General features: G+C 39.3%; 1 protein-coding gene across 2 annotated transcripts in view; it reads right to left on the bottom strand.

The window, feature by feature from the left end:
* Positions 1-8,605: 8,605 nt before the first annotated feature.
* Positions 8,606-22,422, bottom strand: part of traf4a (tnf receptor-associated factor 4a) — a 29,027-nt gene continuing 15,210 nt past the window's right edge. Inside the window, exons 2-7 of one of the 2 annotated variants that reach the window (XM_030152738.1) lie at positions 16,620-16,671; positions 13,531-13,635; positions 13,190-13,351; positions 12,433-12,594; positions 11,882-12,037; positions 8,606-11,275 (exon numbers count right to left, since the gene is read on the bottom strand). In XM_030152738.1, coding sequence (XP_030008598.1) covers positions 10,643-11,275; positions 11,882-12,037; positions 12,433-12,594; positions 13,190-13,351; positions 13,531-13,635; positions 16,620-16,671 — 1,270 coding nt within the window. In that variant the 3' untranslated portion in view covers positions 8,606-10,642. The remainder of the gene's footprint in view (positions 11,276-11,881; positions 12,038-12,432; positions 12,595-13,189; positions 13,352-13,530; positions 13,636-16,619; positions 16,672-22,422) is intronic. The other variant, XM_030152736.1, reaches the window with a different exon arrangement.

The following is a 22,422-nucleotide window of genomic DNA, read 5'->3' on the forward strand; positions in this document are numbered from 1 at the left end:
TAGGATAATCTTGCTTGGACCATCTGGTCAAGATTTTCTCTCTTTTCTCTGTATTTCTGATTTCCTCTTTTCCCCATGTCAGACTGACATTTGACTACTTTTGTAGTCCTCAAATGCAACTGAGATGTCAGCTGAATTTGATCCACTCTCTGATCTTTGTGAACAAATGGATAATTAAATGGCATCTGACGGACAAAGAAGAGTTTGTGTCACAACCCTGGCTAGTGGTGTACTATATAATCTATACTTAAACAATTACTGATCAGTTCCAGTTGCATGTCCCCATCTGGATGCTCCAGCGATCCCATTCACCTCCCAGTATAATCTGTTGACATGGGAAATTCAATCCATATATCTTGTGATGATGAAAGTGGTTGTAATAGGATTAAACTGAGCTTGACAGGAGTGTGACATTCCTACAACAGGGCATCACACTAGGAGTACAATAATGTATTTACTGTATTGTTTCTAGCCTTTTGTAACCTTCTGCATATATGCTGCATTAACTAAAAAAATGCCTCGTATGTGTCCTGACCGCATTTGTTTTCTGAACAAGACAAAAATCAACTACAGCTGTACCAGCTACTATATGAGCCACAGTTGACAAGAATATCATTGTAATCACTGTAACATAATTTATTACTGGTCCACATCAGAGACATAAACACCTACTATTCTTTCACTCATCAGAAAAGGCTGTGGCTCATAAACAGCCACTACACTCCCCTACTATCTTACTGCTGTAGTGTATTTGTATTTATTTACTGACTAGAAGAGTCGCTACGTATAATATGAATTGGTGTCTCTTTCACTGTATTATATTTTAGTGTTTAAATAATATACTAAAATATAATGCAGTGTAAGGGTTTCCCTCTGATATTTTCTTTCTTTTGTCGATTGTTTCTGTTTTTAAGCTGCAGAGACCAAAGATGAAAATTAGCTCTGCTGGCTAATTCTAGCTCATTTATGACTAGAATTTATTGTTAGTTGATTTATTGTTCTCATTTTTATTTTTCTGTTATTAATGAGCACTGTCAAATAAAGCAATACATTAAATGTAAACAACTGTTGTTTGGCAAAGTTGGCTTGATTTAAGACCTTTGCTCTACAATCATGGATATAGTAGAGAGAGAGGGAGATATAGTGGAGTGAAAAAGCCTCAGGCCACCTTTAGCTTTGTTGTTTTGGAGGGTTGAAATGAGCATATGAATTTATTTCTTCTTTCCTTTTGTACAGATTGAACAACAAAAAATACAGGAATATGTGTACAGCCTTTAAAGAAACATAAAAACTGAACTAAATGGGTTGTAAATGTTAAAGTTACGATTTAGTGTGACCATTGACCCTATGTCAAAAAGCAGCACAAACAGTGAGAAACATCTGACGTGTTGAATGAAACCTGCCATAAAATAAGAAAATAAAATAAATGCAATCAATCTCAAACTGTCTGAACAAAAGTGATAAAGACACGTTACACAAAAACTTAGGCCACACTAAATACTGGTTTTTATAAAACATGTTTTTTCCCGTTTTTTTCCCTTCCCATATACCCCGATTGGATACTGTTTGTAAAGGAATAAAAGCATGTTTTTTTGTATTGTTTTTTTTTTTTTTTTTTTTTTACATATATTAATTGTAAACAACGACAACAAACCTCCACACACTGTCTCATCAGGTATCTGGAAGAAGAGGAAATGTGGAATAAAAAAATAAATGAAGACAAAAGCCCCATTCATTTTGAGATATAATGGAGAATAGTGTCTAAATTATTGAAACATGCAGTTCTTATGAAATAAAAAAAAAAAAATTCCCCAGCGGGGCTCATCTAAAGTCATATCATGCTATCAAAAACACTATACATCTCTGCTCAAATCAATCATTTATGATATTTGATAGCTGATACTCCTGGCAAACATCCCTGTTTATGCTGTGAAGTAAAGTAACCATACATAAATAATACATAGAAACTCCAATGAAAAGAAATAAGCTGATTCACAAGGACACAAACAGATCACAGAGAGCGTCAAGATATTGGCTTTACTGTCCATGTAATCAGACTAATTCTCATCTGTGGGTTAAGAGGTTTAGGATGTGTAGAAGCACTGTGTCCCATTCAAGAACAGTTTAATACGTCAGTGAGTCTTAACCAGCTGCTAGTGAGTTCAGATATGTAGAGCTCCGAGTAATAAGAAGGTCAAAAGACCATACAATTTCAACATTATTCTTAAAGACTTTTCCCTGCCTTGTGGCCTTTTAGCATATGGCCAGATTATGGGTTGCACGGTCGAAACCACAAGAAGCCATTACTTTGGGGATAAAGGCTGGAGTTGAGATTATCTGCAGGACTTCAGGCCAAAAAGATTTCAGTCCACAAGCACAACAACACACCATGTTTAGCAGTGAGAGGATTCTGGCATGGCAATGGTTAAATCCAACATTGAGCTAATTCTGGCTGATGAGCATTTGGGTGGAATTGTATGTTTTTCTATCACACCTGAGTGCTTGAATAGAGAATCAGCTGGTTTAAGATCCTCTCCAGACACTTTCAGTCTATCGGCAACGATTACTTCAAGTTTCAGTGGCTCACATGTAAATATTTGTCCTCAGACTGAGATTTTATCTTAGAACAGAGAAGCTTTCCCAACAGTGGATGAATGTCACTTAAAACCTGACAGTACCAAACTCTGCATAGACCAATTTATGTGTTTTTGGACACATTTGGGCTTTTATTTCAGTGAAATGAAAAGGAACAAAGGCAGAATGATAAGCAACAAAGGTGTCACAAACCAGGAGGGAAACTCAAGTTGTTGAGCTTCATTCCTTTAACCACCTAACAAGAGGCATTCCACAAATCACATGTTCGCCTCAAAGGGTTTTACATCTTTATAGCAGATGACCTCTGTCCTTAAAAACACACACATAAAGACATAGATCACTATCCTGTCGTTTATATCCCTTCAACATAAACCTCTTTCAAATAACAAACATGTCATATGTGATGTCAGCACATATTCTTCCACTGTTTGACGTCTTGGCATCAGAGTCAAGGTGAAAAATATGATCACTGGTCACAACTAAGTCTAATATTATTAAGTAGATTCAAAGTTCTAAAAGACTATAATGTCACTGAAAAGGTGATGAGACATACTCTGAAAAATTGTTGCATTTTGTGGGATTTCATAATATTATAATATTTCTATTTTCCCTTTTCTAAAACAAAATCATTTTCAAGAATTAACTTTGAAAAACAAAATTAAAGTGTCATTAAATTAATACAGTAAGTGTAGGAAAGAATGGAAAATCTAAATTATTGAAACCAGTGACTTTAAAATGGAAGGATAAAAACAAAACAAATCAATCTTCTTTCACTGAAGTTGTTTTTTTCAGTTGAAGTTAATTAAAATGTTAAAGAAATGTGAGATTTTAAAAACTTAAATCTACTTTATGAAATACCTTTTGAAATTCTTTCTTCATCGATTAATTCCAGTCTTACTTTTTACTGCATAAATAAGTAATCTTTAGTTTTCTAATATAGTTTTAAATGTAATGCCCAATAAATATCAGAAATACAGTAAAATACAATCCAAAATACACCAAGTTTCAGGCAATCCTTGCATCTAAGTGAATGTTTGTGCAAAATCTGAGGACGTTCTGTCAGATCAAATTTTTATGTTTTATTCATCATGTTTTCATGGTGATTAATGGACCACATGACAGTCACAACTTCGTCTTATACAAATGCACCGTAGATGGATCTAAACATACTTTAAAATATAGGATCACTCACAAATTCCACAGCACCAGTCAAGGCACCAGGGGTGGCATATCGACAGGGGGGCAAGGGGTTCGGCTGACCTCCCACTGTGGAGCCTTGTGCTCCCAGCTGCCTCCACAACTTTTGTGATATAAAAACATAACGAAAAAAAAAACAAAACACCACCATGTACACTGGCTCAAAGCATTAAAAAAATATACATCGACTAAGACTGAATTAAAAAGGATTTTAGTCTTCAACTCTATCTTCTTCAACTTTGTACAGAGCAGAACTTTCACTTGTTGCGGAATATTTTCATTTTGTTATTAACAAATTCACTTTCTGAAAGGCTGCATGATTTTATTTGTACACTGGTTTTGTTGCTGGTGGGCATTATGATACACGGAAAAAAAGGTAATACAGAGCATGATGTAATGATTAATAGTTTAACAGTATTTTTGTGAATCTTTTGTTGAATCTATTTACATACATATGTGTAATCCCATGTACCATCCTCCCATGCTACCCTGTGAAGACCTCTCACCACCCCTTTGCCTCCTCTAGATCTGACACTGCAAAGAACACTTGAAATCATAGAAAATCTAACTAAAAGAAACATTTTTTCTTTCCTTCTTTTTTTTTTTTTTTTTTTTAAATTTGTTAAGAGTGAACGTTGTTACCAGTAACCAGTTAGATGATGAAAACATGTTGAAATTTTGGGTAAAATAATAACAAAAGTAAAAGAAGCTGTGATTGTTTGCAGCGATGAGTATCAGCAAGTGCATGATTAAAATTAGATTATTGTTTTATTATTCATGTGATGTGGATGTGGGATCATCTGCTGCTTGATACATTCTGAAATCTCTCTGAACCTCTGAAACCCAGCTAAACAAAGAGTATTTTTTTTTATCACGTTTATTATGATTGATCAGGGATTTATTGATGTGAGTGGGTGTGAATGACCTGAGAAAGCCTCCAGTCCCTTCCCCCCGAGCTAGTTTGTTATACCAGCAATCCAGGTCAGTCATTGATCCAGGCCCAGCAGCAACTCCATACTGGCAGGTAGCCACAGAGGATCTGACCTTTAACCTCGGGTCAGTGCTTCTGGTCTCGTCTAGCTTTAAAAAGGGATGAATATGATCAATCACTCCCGGGATGGATTCACATCAGAGGGAACATATAAATCAATATATAGGAGAGGCTTTTTTGTTGCGTAATAATAAATCATTCAGATGCATTTCTCATTCTTCAGCTGCAGCTGCAGTGTGATCAGATGGCCTTATCGTGAGCTTCTCCATTTCAAACTGATCAAACTGCTGGGAAATAACGGAAATTTGTTCTTCAGTTTCTATTTGTGGTCGCGCACACTTGAACCTAGATCCGGTGAATAACATGTACGGCACACATTGAGTATCAGTCAGGCCTCAAGCTGTATTAGATGACTCATATGTGGTAAAGGTCTGAGCTCAGTATTTCAGATGTTTTTAAATTATTTATTCGTGAGATATGTGCTGGGTATAATATGAGCAGAGGTCATGTCATATTATTCACAAATGCATAATGTCTTTGAAGGGATAAGTAAGGTGAAAAACAAAAGGAATCATGCTTTTAGACTTTTAGCTCCAACACATGCTGTCCTTAAATAACATATGTACCTCACTTTAGGAAGTCTTTAATCATGTCTAATTAAAATTCATGTCTTATATTCTATTTTGATCTCTTTACTTAAAAAAAAAAAATCCTGTTTATTGCATTTTATTTTCTACAATATTTGTTGACTTTATGATATTTACCACTTTGTAAGTGTAAGTGCTATTAAGTGTGTTGTTGTTCATTGGTGAAAAATAGAAGATTAATTTTATTTATTTATTTATTTACCTACTTATTTATTGTATTTTTTTTTTTGTTATTTTTTGTATTTTTTTGTCATTTTTTTATTTATTCATTTTTAAAATTTTTATTTTTATTTATTTATTTATTTATTTATTTATTTATTTATTTATTTATTTATTTATTTTATTTAGAAGATTCATTTTGGATAATTGAAGCCAGAGCATGAAGGCGAGTCTTCATCTCAAAACTTCCTCTTCCTCCTCTTTACCTCATTCAGACATTGGAGCTTTTGTCAGATGATATGTGTGAAACTGTGAGCAGAGTAACTCAGATGTTTACCACTGCTGGGAGTTTTGTAGGATGTGGGTATACTAACATACCACCAGCAGTTCAGTTCTTGGGCTGAGGCAGAATTGTTTAACTTCAGTACAGGGGACGACAGCATGGCACCGTTTCACAAACCACAGCTTCTCTTTGATGTGTTGTTTTTTTTTTATTACTGAGGAAAGCCTCATGGGTTGGGTCCTTTACTGCCTGCCTTCACCTCCTCCTGTTCCTCTTCCTCCTCCTTTTCTAACCCAGCTGGCATCTAACTATAAGCGCACTTTGGCCAAAGGTTTGGTGATCTTGCTGAGCTTAAACTACACTGATACACAGCATGAAAACGTGACTGTACCTGTGAATCATTCACAGAGGGAGCAGAGGGTCATTTGAAAGACAGAAAAGCCAAAGTGCGGACTGTACACTAAGCTGCACGTGACTCTGCTCTGCATGGGAAACGTGGAGCTTGCAAACATGTAATTAGCTGTTACTATTTTCATTCTGCATTGCCCTGAAGCTGCACAAGGCTGTTGGTTGTACACTCTCTGCCAGGAAAGTTTGAGGCTGTCAGTATGGCTTTAGACTTCAGCTCTCTGCATTCATCTGAAGAGACAGAGGGGACTGTCCTGAGTGGGACCCCTCCCTGAAATGAAATGAGTGATCCCTCACAAGGGAAACTCACATTTTGCCAAGTAAACTACTATCCTGAATGAAAAAAGCTCACACAACATGCACAGTATTTTAATATTGACTGTATTGACTTAGGCGTAGTATTTCTAAAGCAGATGTTTTCATTTTAAAGGGAAAAATGTGCACTGAGTGAGCTGAGATTATACTTTTTTTTGATCGGTTGACTTTGGCCAGTCAGTGTACAGTAAGTGGAAAACGGGACTGTCCTCCTAAGGGACCTCTCAGTTACTTTGACATTAAAAGCTCATTTTCCTTCTTCCGAAATCCGAAATCCTATTGCAGTGAACATCGTGCAAGCTGCAAGCTAATGCAATCTCCTGGCATTGCTTCAAAGTAGGGCTGGTGTCTGCCTCACTTCCTCTGCCCCCTTTCCTCTGTTCCTTCAGTTGCCTCCAACCTCAGCAGGATTGAAACAAAAAGGAAAAAAAGAAAACAAATACCACTAAAAGTCAATGTAACTCATATCAGTAGAATCTTTCATGGTAGTAAAACAAACTAGCTGCTGTGAACTGATCAGATAGCATTTTCTTTGGACTGAAGTACAGTCAAATTTTGCTCTAATAAAAATGACTAATTTTTAGTACTTTCAGAACAGACTGATGAGAGAGCTAAAGGGATTATGTGTTATTATTGTGAAGTTCTAATGAGAGAACAAACAAACAATGTACTGCTATAAAATATGAATAAGTGCAAGCAGAGTTGGGAGTAAATGCTCAACTCTAAAGTAGCATCTTGGCTCCGTTTCATCCACTTTGTCCTGTGTTGAGGTAAGCTTTATAGCCATTTAGTTTCATTAACAATTAATAGCAATAATACAGTATATTTCATGAATAATTGAATGTTGTATTTAAAGTCATTAATTGCAATTCTTGTCAGTTGAAAGTGAGAGAGTGAAAACTGTCCTCTGCCTTCCCCACCATGTCTAATAAAATCCAGCAGAGTTTTAATGGGCCAGTGTGTATGAGTTCGAGAAAGTTAGGATGTAATTTTTAGAGTTGTGATAACATTAATGTACAGTCACATGAGAATAAGAGTTACTGTGTTTTTAATACCTTAGAAAAAAAGGTTTATATCAAAGAGGAGCAGGTTGCTAGTGACAGTCTACCAGTTTTTCTACAGTGGGTCAGAATGTTTTGGTTTTTTTTTTTTATAGTGTGTAGCATCTTGTGTTAAGGTACATTTAGGACTTTCGCAGCCTCTGAAGGGGAGGGTGGGGGGATATTCCATTGGCTGCTAACTCTAACTTCACTGTCATATGTTGCTAAATATCACAGACTGAACCTTTAAAAGTGTTCCATACAACTTCTGTCAAAGTGTATTCAGTACCTTCAACAGAGAACCTGCAGAAATTTCCAGTATTGACACTGTTGCTGGTCTTGGTTTCCTCTTTTTTGGTGAAGTATTTCATCTATTTAACCTCAAGTGTCCTCAAATCTGATCACAGTGCCATCAGATCAGACCTTTCATACGATGATTTGCAGATTTAACGAGATTTTCCACAGTCACTACTCAAGTTTTGTCTCAATTATCTTTTACTTTACATGCTAATGGAGATAAATCTGAGCATAACAATGATGAAGAACAAAATGGTGGACTAAAAGAACTAACCTGCACTCACATAATACGGAGGTATGGAAAACGTGGGCGGTTTTGGTTGGGAAGTTCTAAAGAAACACTATCAAGTTGCATTCTGAGACATGTAGGACTAAAAGCCAAGGTATGTTGGCCTTTACTGCTTGGCTTTAGACCATTCTTTCTGGATATTTTTTGCAAGTCCTCCAATAATGATGAAGTATCATAGAAAAACGCCCTTCGTATACATTTCAGTAGTGAAGTGTAATCTAATCCAGGGAAAGCCTGTGGGGTAAGTTTCTGTTACACACAACTCCTGAGTCATTATGTCCACAACAATGTTTATATAGACAACTGTCTGAGACTCCATTCACTGAAGAACTTTAAAATGTTGTTATAAACATATAGTGATATTTATAAAGAGATGTCAATGCATTATAATATATGGTATTTTATTTCAATTAAGAAATTGACAAGCACTCCTCAATCAACATATTAAAACATTAGTGCCATTTGTTCAAACTCACATAATGGCTCCTTAAAATAAATACTTTTAAGAGGAAATAATACAGACAAAATGTGAGGTTCAAACCACACAGACAAACAAATTATCCAAATGTCCAAGAGACGAAAGGGTCTGAAAATTCCCAAAGTCAACCCCGACTCTCCAACAAAAAGTGTTTGTATAAAACAGCTACGCATCTTTAAAAATACAGAATCTTACAAAAAAGTTTTTTTGTTTGTTTTCCTTTTTTTATCTTCTCACTTCTTTAAATCACTGTAAAATATCAGCTGGTATTATGACAAGAAATCAGGAAATCCCATGTATAATAAAAGACAGAATGTGCTTCTGCATTTTTACATTAGTATTCACAAACATCATGAATGGACTGTATAGTCAAAGTCCTCCACCCCTCTGATGGTGCTGTGATAGAGTCTGATACAGGTGTTTTCCACTGGGCTGTTTATCTTTAGCTGCTCCTCATCGTCACATTGTGTGCCGAGCTGAAGATAGACACTGGTGACCATGGTAACAACAAAGGTGCAGTCAGTCCAGAGACACCCACATATTTGCAGAGACCGTGTCATTAACCATCTTTTCAAACAGCCTGTGCACACCGTCCACCGCCAGGCTATGTAAAACACTACACTTCACAGCCAAGTGTTGGGATGAGTCAAAACATCGTCTCTCTACGTAATAAACCAATGCTGTTCACATTTTCTTTATATAAAACAAACAAAATTAACATAAAAAGTTTTTCTTAAGGACAACTTTCAAACTGTTGCGATCAGAAAAAGAGAAAAAAAAATAGCCATCAATGGGAGAGGATTTCAAGAATACAGGTTACAGTACAAAAATGTGGTCCAGGTGGTAGCACATGAAGCATGCAGGTGTTTATGTCGCCCTGCTCACCCCCCACCCTCATGCGAAAACATACTGTATAAAAAGGCCACATGGCTTTTCCTTCACTATTTAAATGCACATGTTCTCTGACAAGTGTGGCTGGCCTCTTTGTCTGCTCTGCTCATCTGAAGACCAACAAAAGGTGCTTTTTGTCTATTGGTGGACTCCACAATCAATATGAAGCTCCATAGAGATTCTATGAAGTGTCGGTTTGGTATGTCTGCAAAGTTGTCTGTAATGGATGGATCTCCTGTCAGGTGAAAATCTTGTTTTTCCAGTTTTTTATTCAAAAAAACAGCACTGATTTTGTTATATTTTTTGTTTTTCTAATGTTGTTCTGATAATATGGAGGCTCAAAGAAATTTCTGTAATTTGTAAGTAAAATGTGAATCACCAGGGTGGATGTTGCAAGTTTCTCACCTGAAAATGTTGATTTGTCAGTTTGTGTGCACAAACATCACAAGTGGTTTCACACCAAGGGCTCTGTGTTTGTTAAAGGATTACTGGGAGTATACTGTACGAACATGTAAACAAAAGGCAGCTGGGCTTGAGCTTGAGTCTGCTGAGCTCCCTCTTCATCAGATCACCCCAGATAAAGCGGGACATCACTAACCGACCACCTTCTAACTTTCGTTCTGGTAAGTGCGGAGGCTTAGTGAAGCCCTTCATCCCTCCTCTTTATACCTTTTCCATAATCTTTATCATTTGTACTGCAGAAATAACAACAAAAATATAACTTAAGATAAACTCTCTAGGCACTGTTTGATATCCAAGGCGTTTTTGTTGTAGACTGTAATAAAAGGTCAACAAATAGATTTTAAACAAAATTCAAAAGAAATACCAGAGAGTGATGGTTCTGCAGACCAAACACTTTCTCCTCTGCATTATATCAGGTCCTTCCAGTCAGCTAACACAGCCAAACAGACTTGCTTCAAGCTCTGTGGTGGAGAGGCTGTAGGGGCAGAGAGTATCTAAAGGGTAAGTGTGTAGAAGTTTTCAAGGTTATGCATCTTTTCCAGTCTTTAACCTATCTTTCTCCTTCATAAAAAGAAAACAAGGATCAGATCTTAACCCATTATCTTCTGGGGAATCTCTATAGAAGCCTTGATGAAGATGCAGTTGTCTCGGATGTAGTTCCTCTTCTTGATCTCCTCGTGAGAGATGAATTTGGGATAGCCGAAGCCCAGGGTGCTCTCGTCCAGCGAGTTGCGGCTGCTGCAGGGCTTCTGGAAGTTTTTCCAGTTGGGGTCAGGGTTGAAGGTTTCGGTGATATGCTGCGGTTTGGAGAGCGATGGGTCGCTCTGGTCCAAGATGGAGAAAGTCACCTTGTAGGAGAACGGCCACTCCAGGAGATTGTCGTACTCTCCTGGCAACACGCGGATGTAGACGGACAGGTGGGAGCCCTCGCCACTGCCGTTACCGTTTAGAAAGGCCGACACCTGCAGCTTGTAGCCGTAGCGATGAGTGTAGAAGGGCGGGCTGAAGAACTCGTGGTTACTTCGGAGTTTGGCTTCCTGGAGTTTGCGGGAATAGTCGTTGAGTTTCCAGATGAGAACGCCATCATGACTGACTGACAGCTCCTCCATCTCCCTCCGAAGCTCCAGGATCTCCTGCCGCTGGCGCCCCACCAGGTTACACATCATAGTTAGGTGGGATTTAGTGGTGTCCTCCAGGTGACGACCAATAGCCAGTTTGGGGCACTGCAGACACAGAACAGAGATTAAAAATGCAGAAGCTGCTGCGTGCCACAGTATTAATGTGGTCATTTTTTTTCAAACAAATTTAACACATGCACAGCTACACATACTGTATCCATGTCTTCCATACTAAGCATGATGACAGCACTTGGATTATTAGATTTAATATTCAGTATTTGGTTTGAGAGACGCTTTCTGTTTCCTGCCAGACCATCTGTAAATATTATACATCAAGCTTTCCAGATGCCTTGTAATTCTCAACAGCACCCAGAGCCGACAACACAGAGTAAGAGGCTCATCTGCCGCTTTTCCTCGAGCATGTCCACATTTTCACAAATTGACGTCAGTTTCAGAAATAGAAAGAAATGTGTTGTCAGAATATAGATGTGTTGCTCTCATTAAAACAGACCCTACAGACAGAGCAATGTATGTTCAAAAAGAAAGAAATCATCACGAGGACCTGGTGAGCACGAATACGGAAGAAATATATCAAGCAAAGAGCATGTAAACAACACAAACAAACAAACCTAGCACTTCATTAGCATTTCAATAGCAGTATTAACAGTATTAAAGTATATTTTAAGGTTTGATTGTGTGGGTGAGGCTTACTCTGTGTTTGCAGCCGGCGTCTTTAAAGGGACAGAGGACGAGTGCGCTGCCACAGTTGTCCTTCACATGGTTAGCCAGATCCTCCCGGGCAATGTTGGGTGTACCGCACTGGTTTGGGCACTGGACAGGAAAACGAGGGCAGTGGTACTGATGGTTCTGTCGAGCCATAAAGGACAATGTTAATATGACTGAAGGCTTGACACAGGGTCGGACAATCAGAGAAATATGCCCTTAAAATGATACTTCAAAATAAGAATATAAAATATTACAAAAAATAAATAAAAAGTGGTCAATCCTGCAACATGAGGCCATATTAAAAATTGGGATCATGCTGCCAAGAAACATACAAAACCCTGCTAATTCATTAAAGGTTGAACAGAACATACAGCGTTTATCTCTGCAAAGAAATGCTCGAATGCACATTATGAAGACATTATACAATTACATTAACATATGCCATCACGTGGAGCCACAAGGAGAAGCAGGTGCTCAAACACTCTGGTAATATGAAAATCTGAGCAGAAAAGTATACATTAAGATAGTAAACTGACCTGGATTGTGTCATAGACAAACTCTTTGCCGCAGTATTTGCATGGTTGTGTGCGTTTTGGACACTCCGCCATGCTGTGTTGGGACAACAGACGACGCATCATCCTTGCTCCACACTTATTCTCACAGTAAACGCTCTCCTGGGGACACACTCCCTGGTGGTTCTGGGACAAAACAGAAAGAAATAATTAGAAGTTAATCCATGCTATAAATGGATAGGTTAAACTGTGTCTGCTTTTGTAAGAATGGCAGTTAAATTACTTTTGTTTTGTTCACTGAAATGGAGTTTTGAGAAAATATGCTTTGGTATTATGTAGTTATCACTTTGGCTAGGTTGCTGAAAACTCTGAATGGCAGCCATTCCATAACATTAGTGTGTAATTCTAAAGGGAAAGCCAAAAGTTAGATTGATGCCTGGTTGCTGTGTACACATGTGGACCAGAGTAAACAGAAGAGGGGCAGCTTGGTAAAAATGACAGAGGTGTTAGTGAGGAGACTTATGAGGTACTTCAGCCCTCTCACTGCGGAAAAAAGATTCGGTATAAAAGACCCAGTCAAAGCTTCTTCCCTTTTGCCAACACACGTGTTATTTCAAAATAGACTGTGAAGGCTGTGACACATGTTCTAGCGCTTCTCTCAAAGAAGCTTTTTATATGGACATGGAAATTATGTGGCGTCACTCAGTGTGTTTACGTCAAGCTCCTGCAAAGCTGTTCCAGAGAGAACAGAAAGAAAAATAGGTTTGGTCTCTGTGTTTACCTCATAAGCTTCTCCAGTAAACTCACTGCCACAAAACTCGCACTTGACTTTGCGCTTGGGGCAGTCGTGCTGCAGGTGGTCAGGCAAGTCGCGACGTGTCAGCTTGACAGAGCAACGATTGGGGCAGGGTATCACATTGAAGGCGCAGGTGGAGAAGTGGCCCTGAGGGAGGCAGAGAGAGAACATGTCATACTCATCGCACACACCCACGCATCGGCGTTCTGCCAGGATCCAACCACAAACAAGAAGAGGCGAGGAGGGGAGGCAGCAGGTACACACAAGTTGAAGTGTGTACGGCAAGACAGATAACACGGAACTGGAAAGTGGGTACGGCCTCTCACCTGCAGCTGCTTCATCTGGCCGGTCCAACGGCAGCCCTCCTCACTGTGGATGCAGCGGATAGGCAAGGCTAAGATCTGCTGCTCCAGCTCTGGATCTGGATAGATCTGAAGAAGAAAAGTAGGTCAGGAGGTCAGATTAGAGGATCTGACCAGGTCAAGTTGGTTGACAAAGTTAAACCCTATTTATACAGCATATGTACAATTGTAAACATTTCAACCTAACAGCCTCGTGTGAGGAATTAAAGACTTGCACTACACACTACTATCATTATGGCTGTCCAAAGACAAAAATGATTCATAGAAGAAAATTATGGCCATGTAGTGATAGCATCATACATTACAACTTTCAAATGAATAAAACTTGTCTAAACTGTCAAAATCACAAACAATATTAATATTTGTCATACTCCTTTTTGTGCTCTGACGCCTGAGCACCACATATATATTAACATTTTTGAATAGTTCCCAATAAATATAATATTTATTTATTAAATTACTGAAAACTACAGTTGTAGAAGTACATTTTAAGAACGGATTAAAGCTGTTGATTGTTGCTTGCTGTGGCCATCTATTTCTCATATAATACTGGACTAAAATTCATTAAATAGTCAACATGGTTTACTTAAAGGCTATGGAAATATGTAATAATTGTTTTTAGAAGGACAGCAATATGATAACTTCAACAAGAATTCATAAAAGAATAAATCTTTATTTACAAGTTGAATCCCTGATCTGTTAAAGTGTAAAATCAAACTGTTGGGACTGTGTGCTAAACCAGCAGTAAGTCTTAAGCCAACCACTGCAGTGATAATGAGTTGGTTTGTTGGTTTATGGGACCTTTGAGAGAGAGCAGAGAATGCAATGATTTATTTTTTTTCTCCGGTCACTGAGCGATGGGGATGAGTCAGTTTTTTGCCCAAACACCCCAAATCCTCCCCTACAGTATGCTGTCCTGAGGATTTACAGCTCCGTATGCATCTCCATCCCCCCATGCTGTCACAGCAGCAGAGCACTGGTCAAACAAGAAAAGCCACTTCCTCAAAATGTCACAACAGCCCTCCAAACAAACAGCTCAGTAACAGCCTGACTGCGCTTGTGTGTCCCTGTACTGGAATATGCAAAAAGATAAAAAATAGTTATCGCTCATCACTTCTTGTTTTACCCTGCTGTTTTCTGATTAACTACTGCTTTTTAATGTGTAGTGTTCAGATTAATAATTACAGTAATGCTTGTAAATAAAGCACATTTACATCTAAAATTAAAATCTAACTTTGACTTACTGCACAGTGGCAGTAAAGGCACATGCTATTTTGCTGCCATAATCACATTCTTTGAGGGCAGGCAAAGAAGGAAAAATCCTTTAAAGCAAACTGAAACACTCTTTCATTGTTCCACTCTTGGAATCTGCAGGGGGACAGCAATAATGACCTTTTAATAACTTAGTCCCAGGCAGATCAGGGGGGTTAAGCTCTTTGGAGCTCAAACTTGGGGTTTATTCTGTCTGCTTCTGGCATTGTCGGTTGAAGTCCCACACTACTACTACTACAGCAGCTACAGCAGCAGCAGCAGCAGCAGTAGTAAAATCCTTTAATAATGACTGCAGCACTCTTACTGTGGTTCTGTCAGAGCAAGGTTGTGTTCATGCATGTTTTCAGAGTAAGCGAAGGACACTGTGCAGTGAGCATTACAATAACACTGACAATAGACCACCAGCACGGGGTAATTTACCGGCGACTAGGAGCTTGTGAGGGCCTTGGCAAATAACAACGTCTGACAGGTGTGCCATGAGCACATCCTTCCCGTGGGGAGTCCCTGCGATTACAGGCACCCTCATCGCTCTTAGTGCAGCATGCAGAGCAGCACTGCTGCCACGCTGATCCTGCTGCAGCCCTGGTTTAATGGCTCGATGGCTAATTCAGGCTAAAGCTAATGGCACGGGAGAATTACATATAGCGGTTGACTCTCCAATACTTGTGCAATCAGTGGATACCAAAAGCTGCTCAGAAACAGGGATGATCATTTACTGTCCATAGTTCTTTAATGGCTTTTAAAATCTCTCATGCATAGTTCAGAATTAAGCTCTTATCCTTGTTTTGCACTCTCACTTCACAACAGGGACAAAGCCATCCTCTGACTCCGACTACAGTTAGTCATTATCTTTTTTCCCCTGAGCACAATCTGATTAAGCGCCTTTAATAAAACAAAGAAAAATAAGCCAAGTCAAATTTGGATATGGTTTTGTGTCTGTGAACCGGGACAGATTTAAAGGAAAAACCATGGAGCTTTCAATAATTATCCCTTCGATTTCTATCAGATCAGTCAAATGATCTGCTTTCCCACTGTAATAAAATGAAATGTAACCTCTGACTTCGGGGAAAGACGTGGATTATTGCTTTAACATTATCGAATGATTCACTGACAGATGTTTTATTATTTATTTATGTATTATTCCAAAAAGTTTAACCTGTTAAAACCATTGGGGTGGGAGGGTTTGGGGATGTAACTGCCACTACAAATTTAAAACTCTCTGGTTCCCATTAAGTTTGAGCCACAGGTCTACAGTTTCTCATGGAAGTAGTTGGCATGATGTAAATGGTATGTAGTGATTTTCATGATGATAACAATGAACATGGTCTTGTAAATGCTGTTCAAATGCGACTCACTGAAGACGTGAGCAAAAAAATGTGTTTTTGTCATATTTGAGCTGATGTCGTAGCTGTGGATGATTTTCTTTCAACTCCACAATAAATGCACACTTTGCATTTGAGTACATTGCCTTCAAATGTCTAACAAGTGCATTTTGGCCTTAAGGTTCTTCTGCTCCAAGTTTTGTATATAAGGGGCAAAGTTATTAGAGTAATATAGACACCCCCTTCCTCTTGGATTCTGTTTTCATCGTGTGCTTCATGTCCAATATATATAAAATGAAGCAAGTTTTTTAAAGGTCATCACGATCTGAGCTCCTTTTTTGTTATTCTTGGTGATCAAGAATTGAAGTATTTTTTTGAAGTATTTATATTTTTTGTTCAATTCAACATCAGTTTGGCATGAGGAATGAGTGGCACTGTGGTGTCAGGGTGTACTCATACCTTGGCATAGTCCAACGGCAGCTGGTCCTCAGGACACTTGAAGACCCCCTCACTGCAACAAAACAAACAGAAAATGCTGTTAGTTTTGGTATAGCTTAGAATAAAAGCACGAAGAAAAACACACTGCAAGCATCTCAAAAAGGACAAGGAGTTGCTTTGAAATCACATTCGATGTTCACTAAGATTACCAACACTGACCCTGACTTGCAGAAACTAGGGCTTAAAGGCAATGCTTTGACAGTCTGAATGAGCAGCACTGGGTTGGTTTTAGTTTTCTTCTGTCTCATCGAATGCATTACAAGTTCTCTGACTCATCACACTGTATGACGTACAAACACACAGCACAAAAAAGTTAGATCTCAGAGTCACTGGGGGCTAATGACCCTGCCTCTTAAATCTCCATCTCCCTCAGAGGACATGTCTGAACACATTTTTACAACTACACAAGACAAATTATGACTATGGCCTTCACTTACATCTTTTACTGTTTCACTAACAATTTACAATGTTTAATTTTTGACCTGATTTTCCAGCCAAGATAATACTGCCATAGTTTTAACAAGCTTCTGATTTTCTGAGAATAATGCCATAAAACCTTGCTTTTGTGCTCAGAGCTCTGCCTCAGGATTTGCTAGTGTAAGAGTAAGATGTTTTATTTTATTTCTGCAAGAGTTCAAACCAAAATAAGTTGAATTCTTGTTTTACTACAGGCCCTCGTACAGCTTTTGCGGCGCCACAGCAGAGCCCTCCTGGTCTGTTTTTAGGACTAGATGAGCTGAGTGCCATGGCTCATTAGGGCAGCCCTCTCCCAATACTGCACACCCCTACCCTGATGTCATCATGAAATATTCACAGTTGTAAATAATGAAGACAGCAGCCACTAGGGGTGAGCTGCTACACATAATTTAATCTCCCAAACCCATACAGAAACTCAAAGGTTACTTAAAACACAAAAAAGGCAATTGATGGCAGATCTCTTGAGATGTGAACAGGGTCTAAAGCACATATGATTTCTGTCTTCATTCTCGGGCCTAATACAGTGACAATCCCCTGTATTTTTAAAGTATTTCTGTGTTTTCTGGATTAGATCTACCAAATAGAAATGAACACTGTTTTATTAGAACCCTGGAGCATCATCTGACCTCTCACAACTCAGACCATGCCTAATTTATGTTTAAACTAATTAAGGACTATAATGTGCTAACAGTTTTGGTGCTTTAATTTGGTTGGCTGCAGTGTCACCTGACCAAGACTCCCAGAGGCTCATAGCCATGTGACTGGACGGGAATGCATGTGCACTTCGCCCCGTCTGCCCAGCTGCTGTGAAACCAATGAGTGTGTTGAAGGGGGGGATGGGAGCAGAGGTTGGGATGGAAGAGGAGGGAGGGTTGATGAAGGGGGAGTGGAGGAGGAAGGTTAATGCATGACGAGACAGCAGTAATTCTCCTCCATTAGGGTCACTGTGTCAGCAGGGAACTGGAGACCAGTTAACAAGCCACATTGGCTGTAAAAGAGGGTCAATCGATTAGAGGCAGGGAGAGCCCAGTCAGCATCTCGTGTGCAGTGTGAAATCATTTACAGTACTCATCGCCATCACAGACGAATCATCTCAGCTATTGAGGGAGAAAGTGGAGTGGGTTTCACAGTGTACGTACAGAGGGCACTGCTTGTCCCACAACCACACACAGAGAGGAAATGGGAAGCGACAGCCTCTCAGCGCTGGACGAGGGTGATGTAGGTGCAGGCATGCTACAGCCAGAGGCCCTATCCAGCTCAGGGCCCGTATTTGATGCACAGAGAGGCAGACAGGCGAAAAGAGCCTAGTCACAGACCGTCACAGACTAATTTGTTCCATGGTCAAAGAGAGGGTCCTGCAGCCACACATTCAAGTGCTCAGCCCACTGCTAATAAAAACCCTAGTCTTGCTAATACAGGAGTTGAACCCGCTGCCGCTTTTTGACAGCACAGTGTAACTCAGTTCCAATTGATTCTATCCATCTCCAATGAGTAACAATTTGTTTCTTTAGAGATGAAGGAGCAGCCCAATGAAAATACAAAAATACTGTTTGGTTTATTGATTTACTTTGATAGGTTATCAATTTTACTGGTTTATATAATAAAATAATAGCTAAAAAGAGCATAGGAGGCAAGTTCCTAAAAGTACTGGATTTGTCTGGCTTCATCTTTTTTCGGCTGGATCCAAATTATTGTTGATTTATTTGTTTCAATCGACTATTTGTTGAGCTCAAAACAGACTTGATTCTGGTACTGGTTTAGTGCAGTCCATTGTGTATTAAGCAATTAAAATAAAATAAATTAACAATACATTATGCCTGGGACAAATATGTGAATAGTGAGTGTGTGTGCATATAATATGATTTTTCTTATTCACCATAATTCACCCAGTCTTTTCCTTTGAGCTCATTGCATGTTTCCATATTTTGATAGTGATGTAAATTTCTTGTTGAGCACTGCAAAAATGTCATAATTCTCCAAAATTTTAAAATAAAATTAAATGAAAAGTAGATCCATATTCCATCTTCATAAACATGAGAATTTGCTGATTTCTCTATAAATTGGGTAGTGTTGGCTCTTTGGTCAGTCTAAAAACCATTTGAAGATGTCACCTCTGGCTTTGGGTTTGGACACTATTATCACTTGGAGAACTGAATAACTAATCAAATAATCGTTAAAAGTGAAATCAGTTGTCAGTTGCTGGTTTAATCCAGTTATTAAAAGGATAAACATGTTACACAAACCCCAAAGGGAAATCTCCTTTGTGTTTCCCTTGCATGCAGCTACTTGCACCTCACAAACACTCAACCGCCTTTTAAGTTTCACACTAAGGTTTGTCTCCCACAGTTTTCTAGTCACGCCCTAGTCCATGCACATCAATTGCATGAGACTGATAAACACATGTAACAGGGCTGTGTGGGGATGTCACAGTGGAGCAGCTACACACTGGACTGCATACTGTATAATACAATCACCTCATTAAACTTTCATGGCCCCCCCTCTGTTCACTCATACCGTGAGAGCAGAGAAGGCTCCACAGCTGTTCTGCTGCACAAACGATCAAACCACCTCAAATTCACTGTCGCACAAGAGCATACACAGCTTGCAATAAACACTGCAGGTGAAACGCATGGAAGAGTCACACCCTTCATTGCTTTTGACCCTAAATCCCTCTCCCCTCTAATTGCCCTCTCTCGCTTCCCTGGCCTCAAATCTTCTTTCAGGCGCAGATTAAACGTCCATCCATTCATCCAGTTGATACCACGAGGACAGCCGTCACAACATGCTTCGTCACTCCGCGTACAGCTCCTGACAGGCAGACGGTAAGAAGTACAAATCCCTCAGGTTTAATCTCACCGGTGCAGAGCGCTGGGTGTTTTTTAAGAGACAGCGACCGGCCTGCAGGCCACACAGACAGGACATGTTGGTGACAGCCCGCCTCCTCACAAACAAGAGCCAGTGACCACTGAGCAACCTTGAAACCTGCTCTTTACTGAGTAACAGAGACTCCTAAACAAAGCTCTCTATGTTTGTGATTGTCGCAGGCAAGGCTGTCGAGACACACTAAACAAACTAAATCAAAAGCATGAGGGTTTTGGAGAGTGGAAGCCTGTGGCACATTAACACTCTAAACAGACCTTTGTCCCTTTTGCCTTTCCTTATTGACTCAGATAGCATCGGAAGCCTTGACTGGACCAGTTTGCTTATCTCCACTTGAGGCTCCCTACAAGCTCTTATGTCCATCCACATGCTAAAGCCTTTTGTCTTTTCAACTTATAACCCAGATTAACTTTTATATACACAAACAAAATCCCACCAGTGCACTCTGTGCAGGCTTTGGTGTCTGGGCTGAAACCAAACTCCCTGCTTCTCCTCACAGGAAGTTGGGAGAAAACAGGAATTTGGTTTTATCTCAGATAGAGTTCCTATAATCCGCCAAAATCCATCTGGTTTTGAGTATCTGTATATAAAACTGTGTGCAGTCATGACTTCCTTCTTCAAAGCCTCCTACACTGAACAAAGATAGAAAGACAGTGCAGTTTATGCCTGACGCTGACAGAAAAAAAAGTCCCCTGCTTGAATTAAGCTGCCTAGGACAGAGTTGCTAGTTCATACACAGATGTTTCCAGAACAAAGGGCTTAATCACAATCTTCTGTGTAAAAACACATAGAACTATAACTGTTCTGACAGGCTGGACATCAATCACTATGACTTTTAAAGACGGCTGCCACTTTCAGTTTTAAACTTCAACATAAGAAAACCAAATGTTTTTCCAAAGATTTAATAGCTTATTTTTATGTTTTCCAAACTGTCTCTGTAGCTGTCTCACCACAATCCGCAATTTGTTTTAATTTCTTCCAAATGAAATAAAAAGCTGTCTACGAGACACTCCACTGCTGTGCGTGGTATTGTAGGGGAAACAGTTTGAAGAGCGCATTGAAAAATCAAACAGATTTAGTCAGTATTTTTCTGCAACAGCTCAAATGCATAAAACCTTCTCTGCTTCTTATGAGGTTATAATACATGATGCAGAAGAACCCACCAGTCAAATGATAAACCAACCTACTGTGCAAAACAAAACACTTTCACTAAAGTGTCCATAAAGCCGCAGAGGGTGTTACGCCTGCATAAGATCGACTGTACTTTTCATCCTCATGACTAGCTGGATTACCACCCACATGTGAACACACTGTGCTGACTAAAGCACCCTTTAAATGAGGTCGAGTGACGGTGCAGAGGCTGGGTGGTGTTTCCACCTGTGCAACCCGATACACCATGAGGATGATCTCCCTTCGCCCACGGCAGAGTTGGCTTTCAGCTGAGCTCAATGCAGCCCTCTCATTTGTCTGAAAAGGGAGGAGCAGCTCCTACTTTCACGGCGTGTGATGACAAACTGGCACACAGGGTGGATCGACTGCTCCTTCACAGGTTTTCTGTGTGGGACATCCACACAGAATGATGCTGTGACAGCTTCTTGTGTGGGATTTAATACCTACAAGATTAACTGTCCATACCTGTGGCTTGTTGGAGATTATATTGTATGTAAGCCTTCAGGAAATTGTGGTGACATTCTGCTTTGCCACTTCTAAAACCAGCAAAGAACTCTGTGGTCTTTCAAATAAAGTACTCAAGTAAATTAAATAAGGTTAAAAGATGCCTTGTAGGATATTCTTATTGAGGTCCTCTCAAAATATCAGACACAAAACTGATCAAATATCTGTTTCTCTGGTAGGAGAATAATTATAAAAACACATAAAGTATTTCTCAGACTCACTCCAGTAAATGCAGAGAGACACCATACGTACAAAAGTCCCCACAGGAAAAGGACTAAAACATAATAAATTCTCTGTGTAAGCTGTTTGAATTTATGGAGGTTTTCTGTATTCTTGATCATGTTCCAGTCTACCCTTTTTTAATTTGTGAACTACAGATTCTCCCATAAATTGCAGACCATATTTCACCAAACACAGGGGCTATCTGACAAGTGTTAGTCCTCTGTGATTTATTATTTCAGTAATAGGGTAATATCACACATTATATCACAATCTGGCAAAGAAAGTACATGAATTAGGGGTGAAACGTACATTGTTATATGAAATTAAGACAGAAAAAAGAGGGATAGGGATTCTGTCTTATATAACATGTTAATTGCATTCCCCCAGATTATTTTCAGGAACCTGTTTGTTGAATTCAGTAGAAACAGGCCTGAGGTGGATATCTGTTAAGTGCATGGCACCTGTAAAATCCTATCTGAGTTCCTGTGCTGGTCACTAACAGACACTGGCA

This window comes from Sphaeramia orbicularis, chromosome 13 (genome assembly GCF_902148855.1).
Source record: "Sphaeramia orbicularis chromosome 13, fSphaOr1.1, whole genome shotgun sequence".
NCBI lineage: Eukaryota > Metazoa > Chordata > Actinopteri > Kurtiformes > Apogonidae > Sphaeramia > Sphaeramia orbicularis.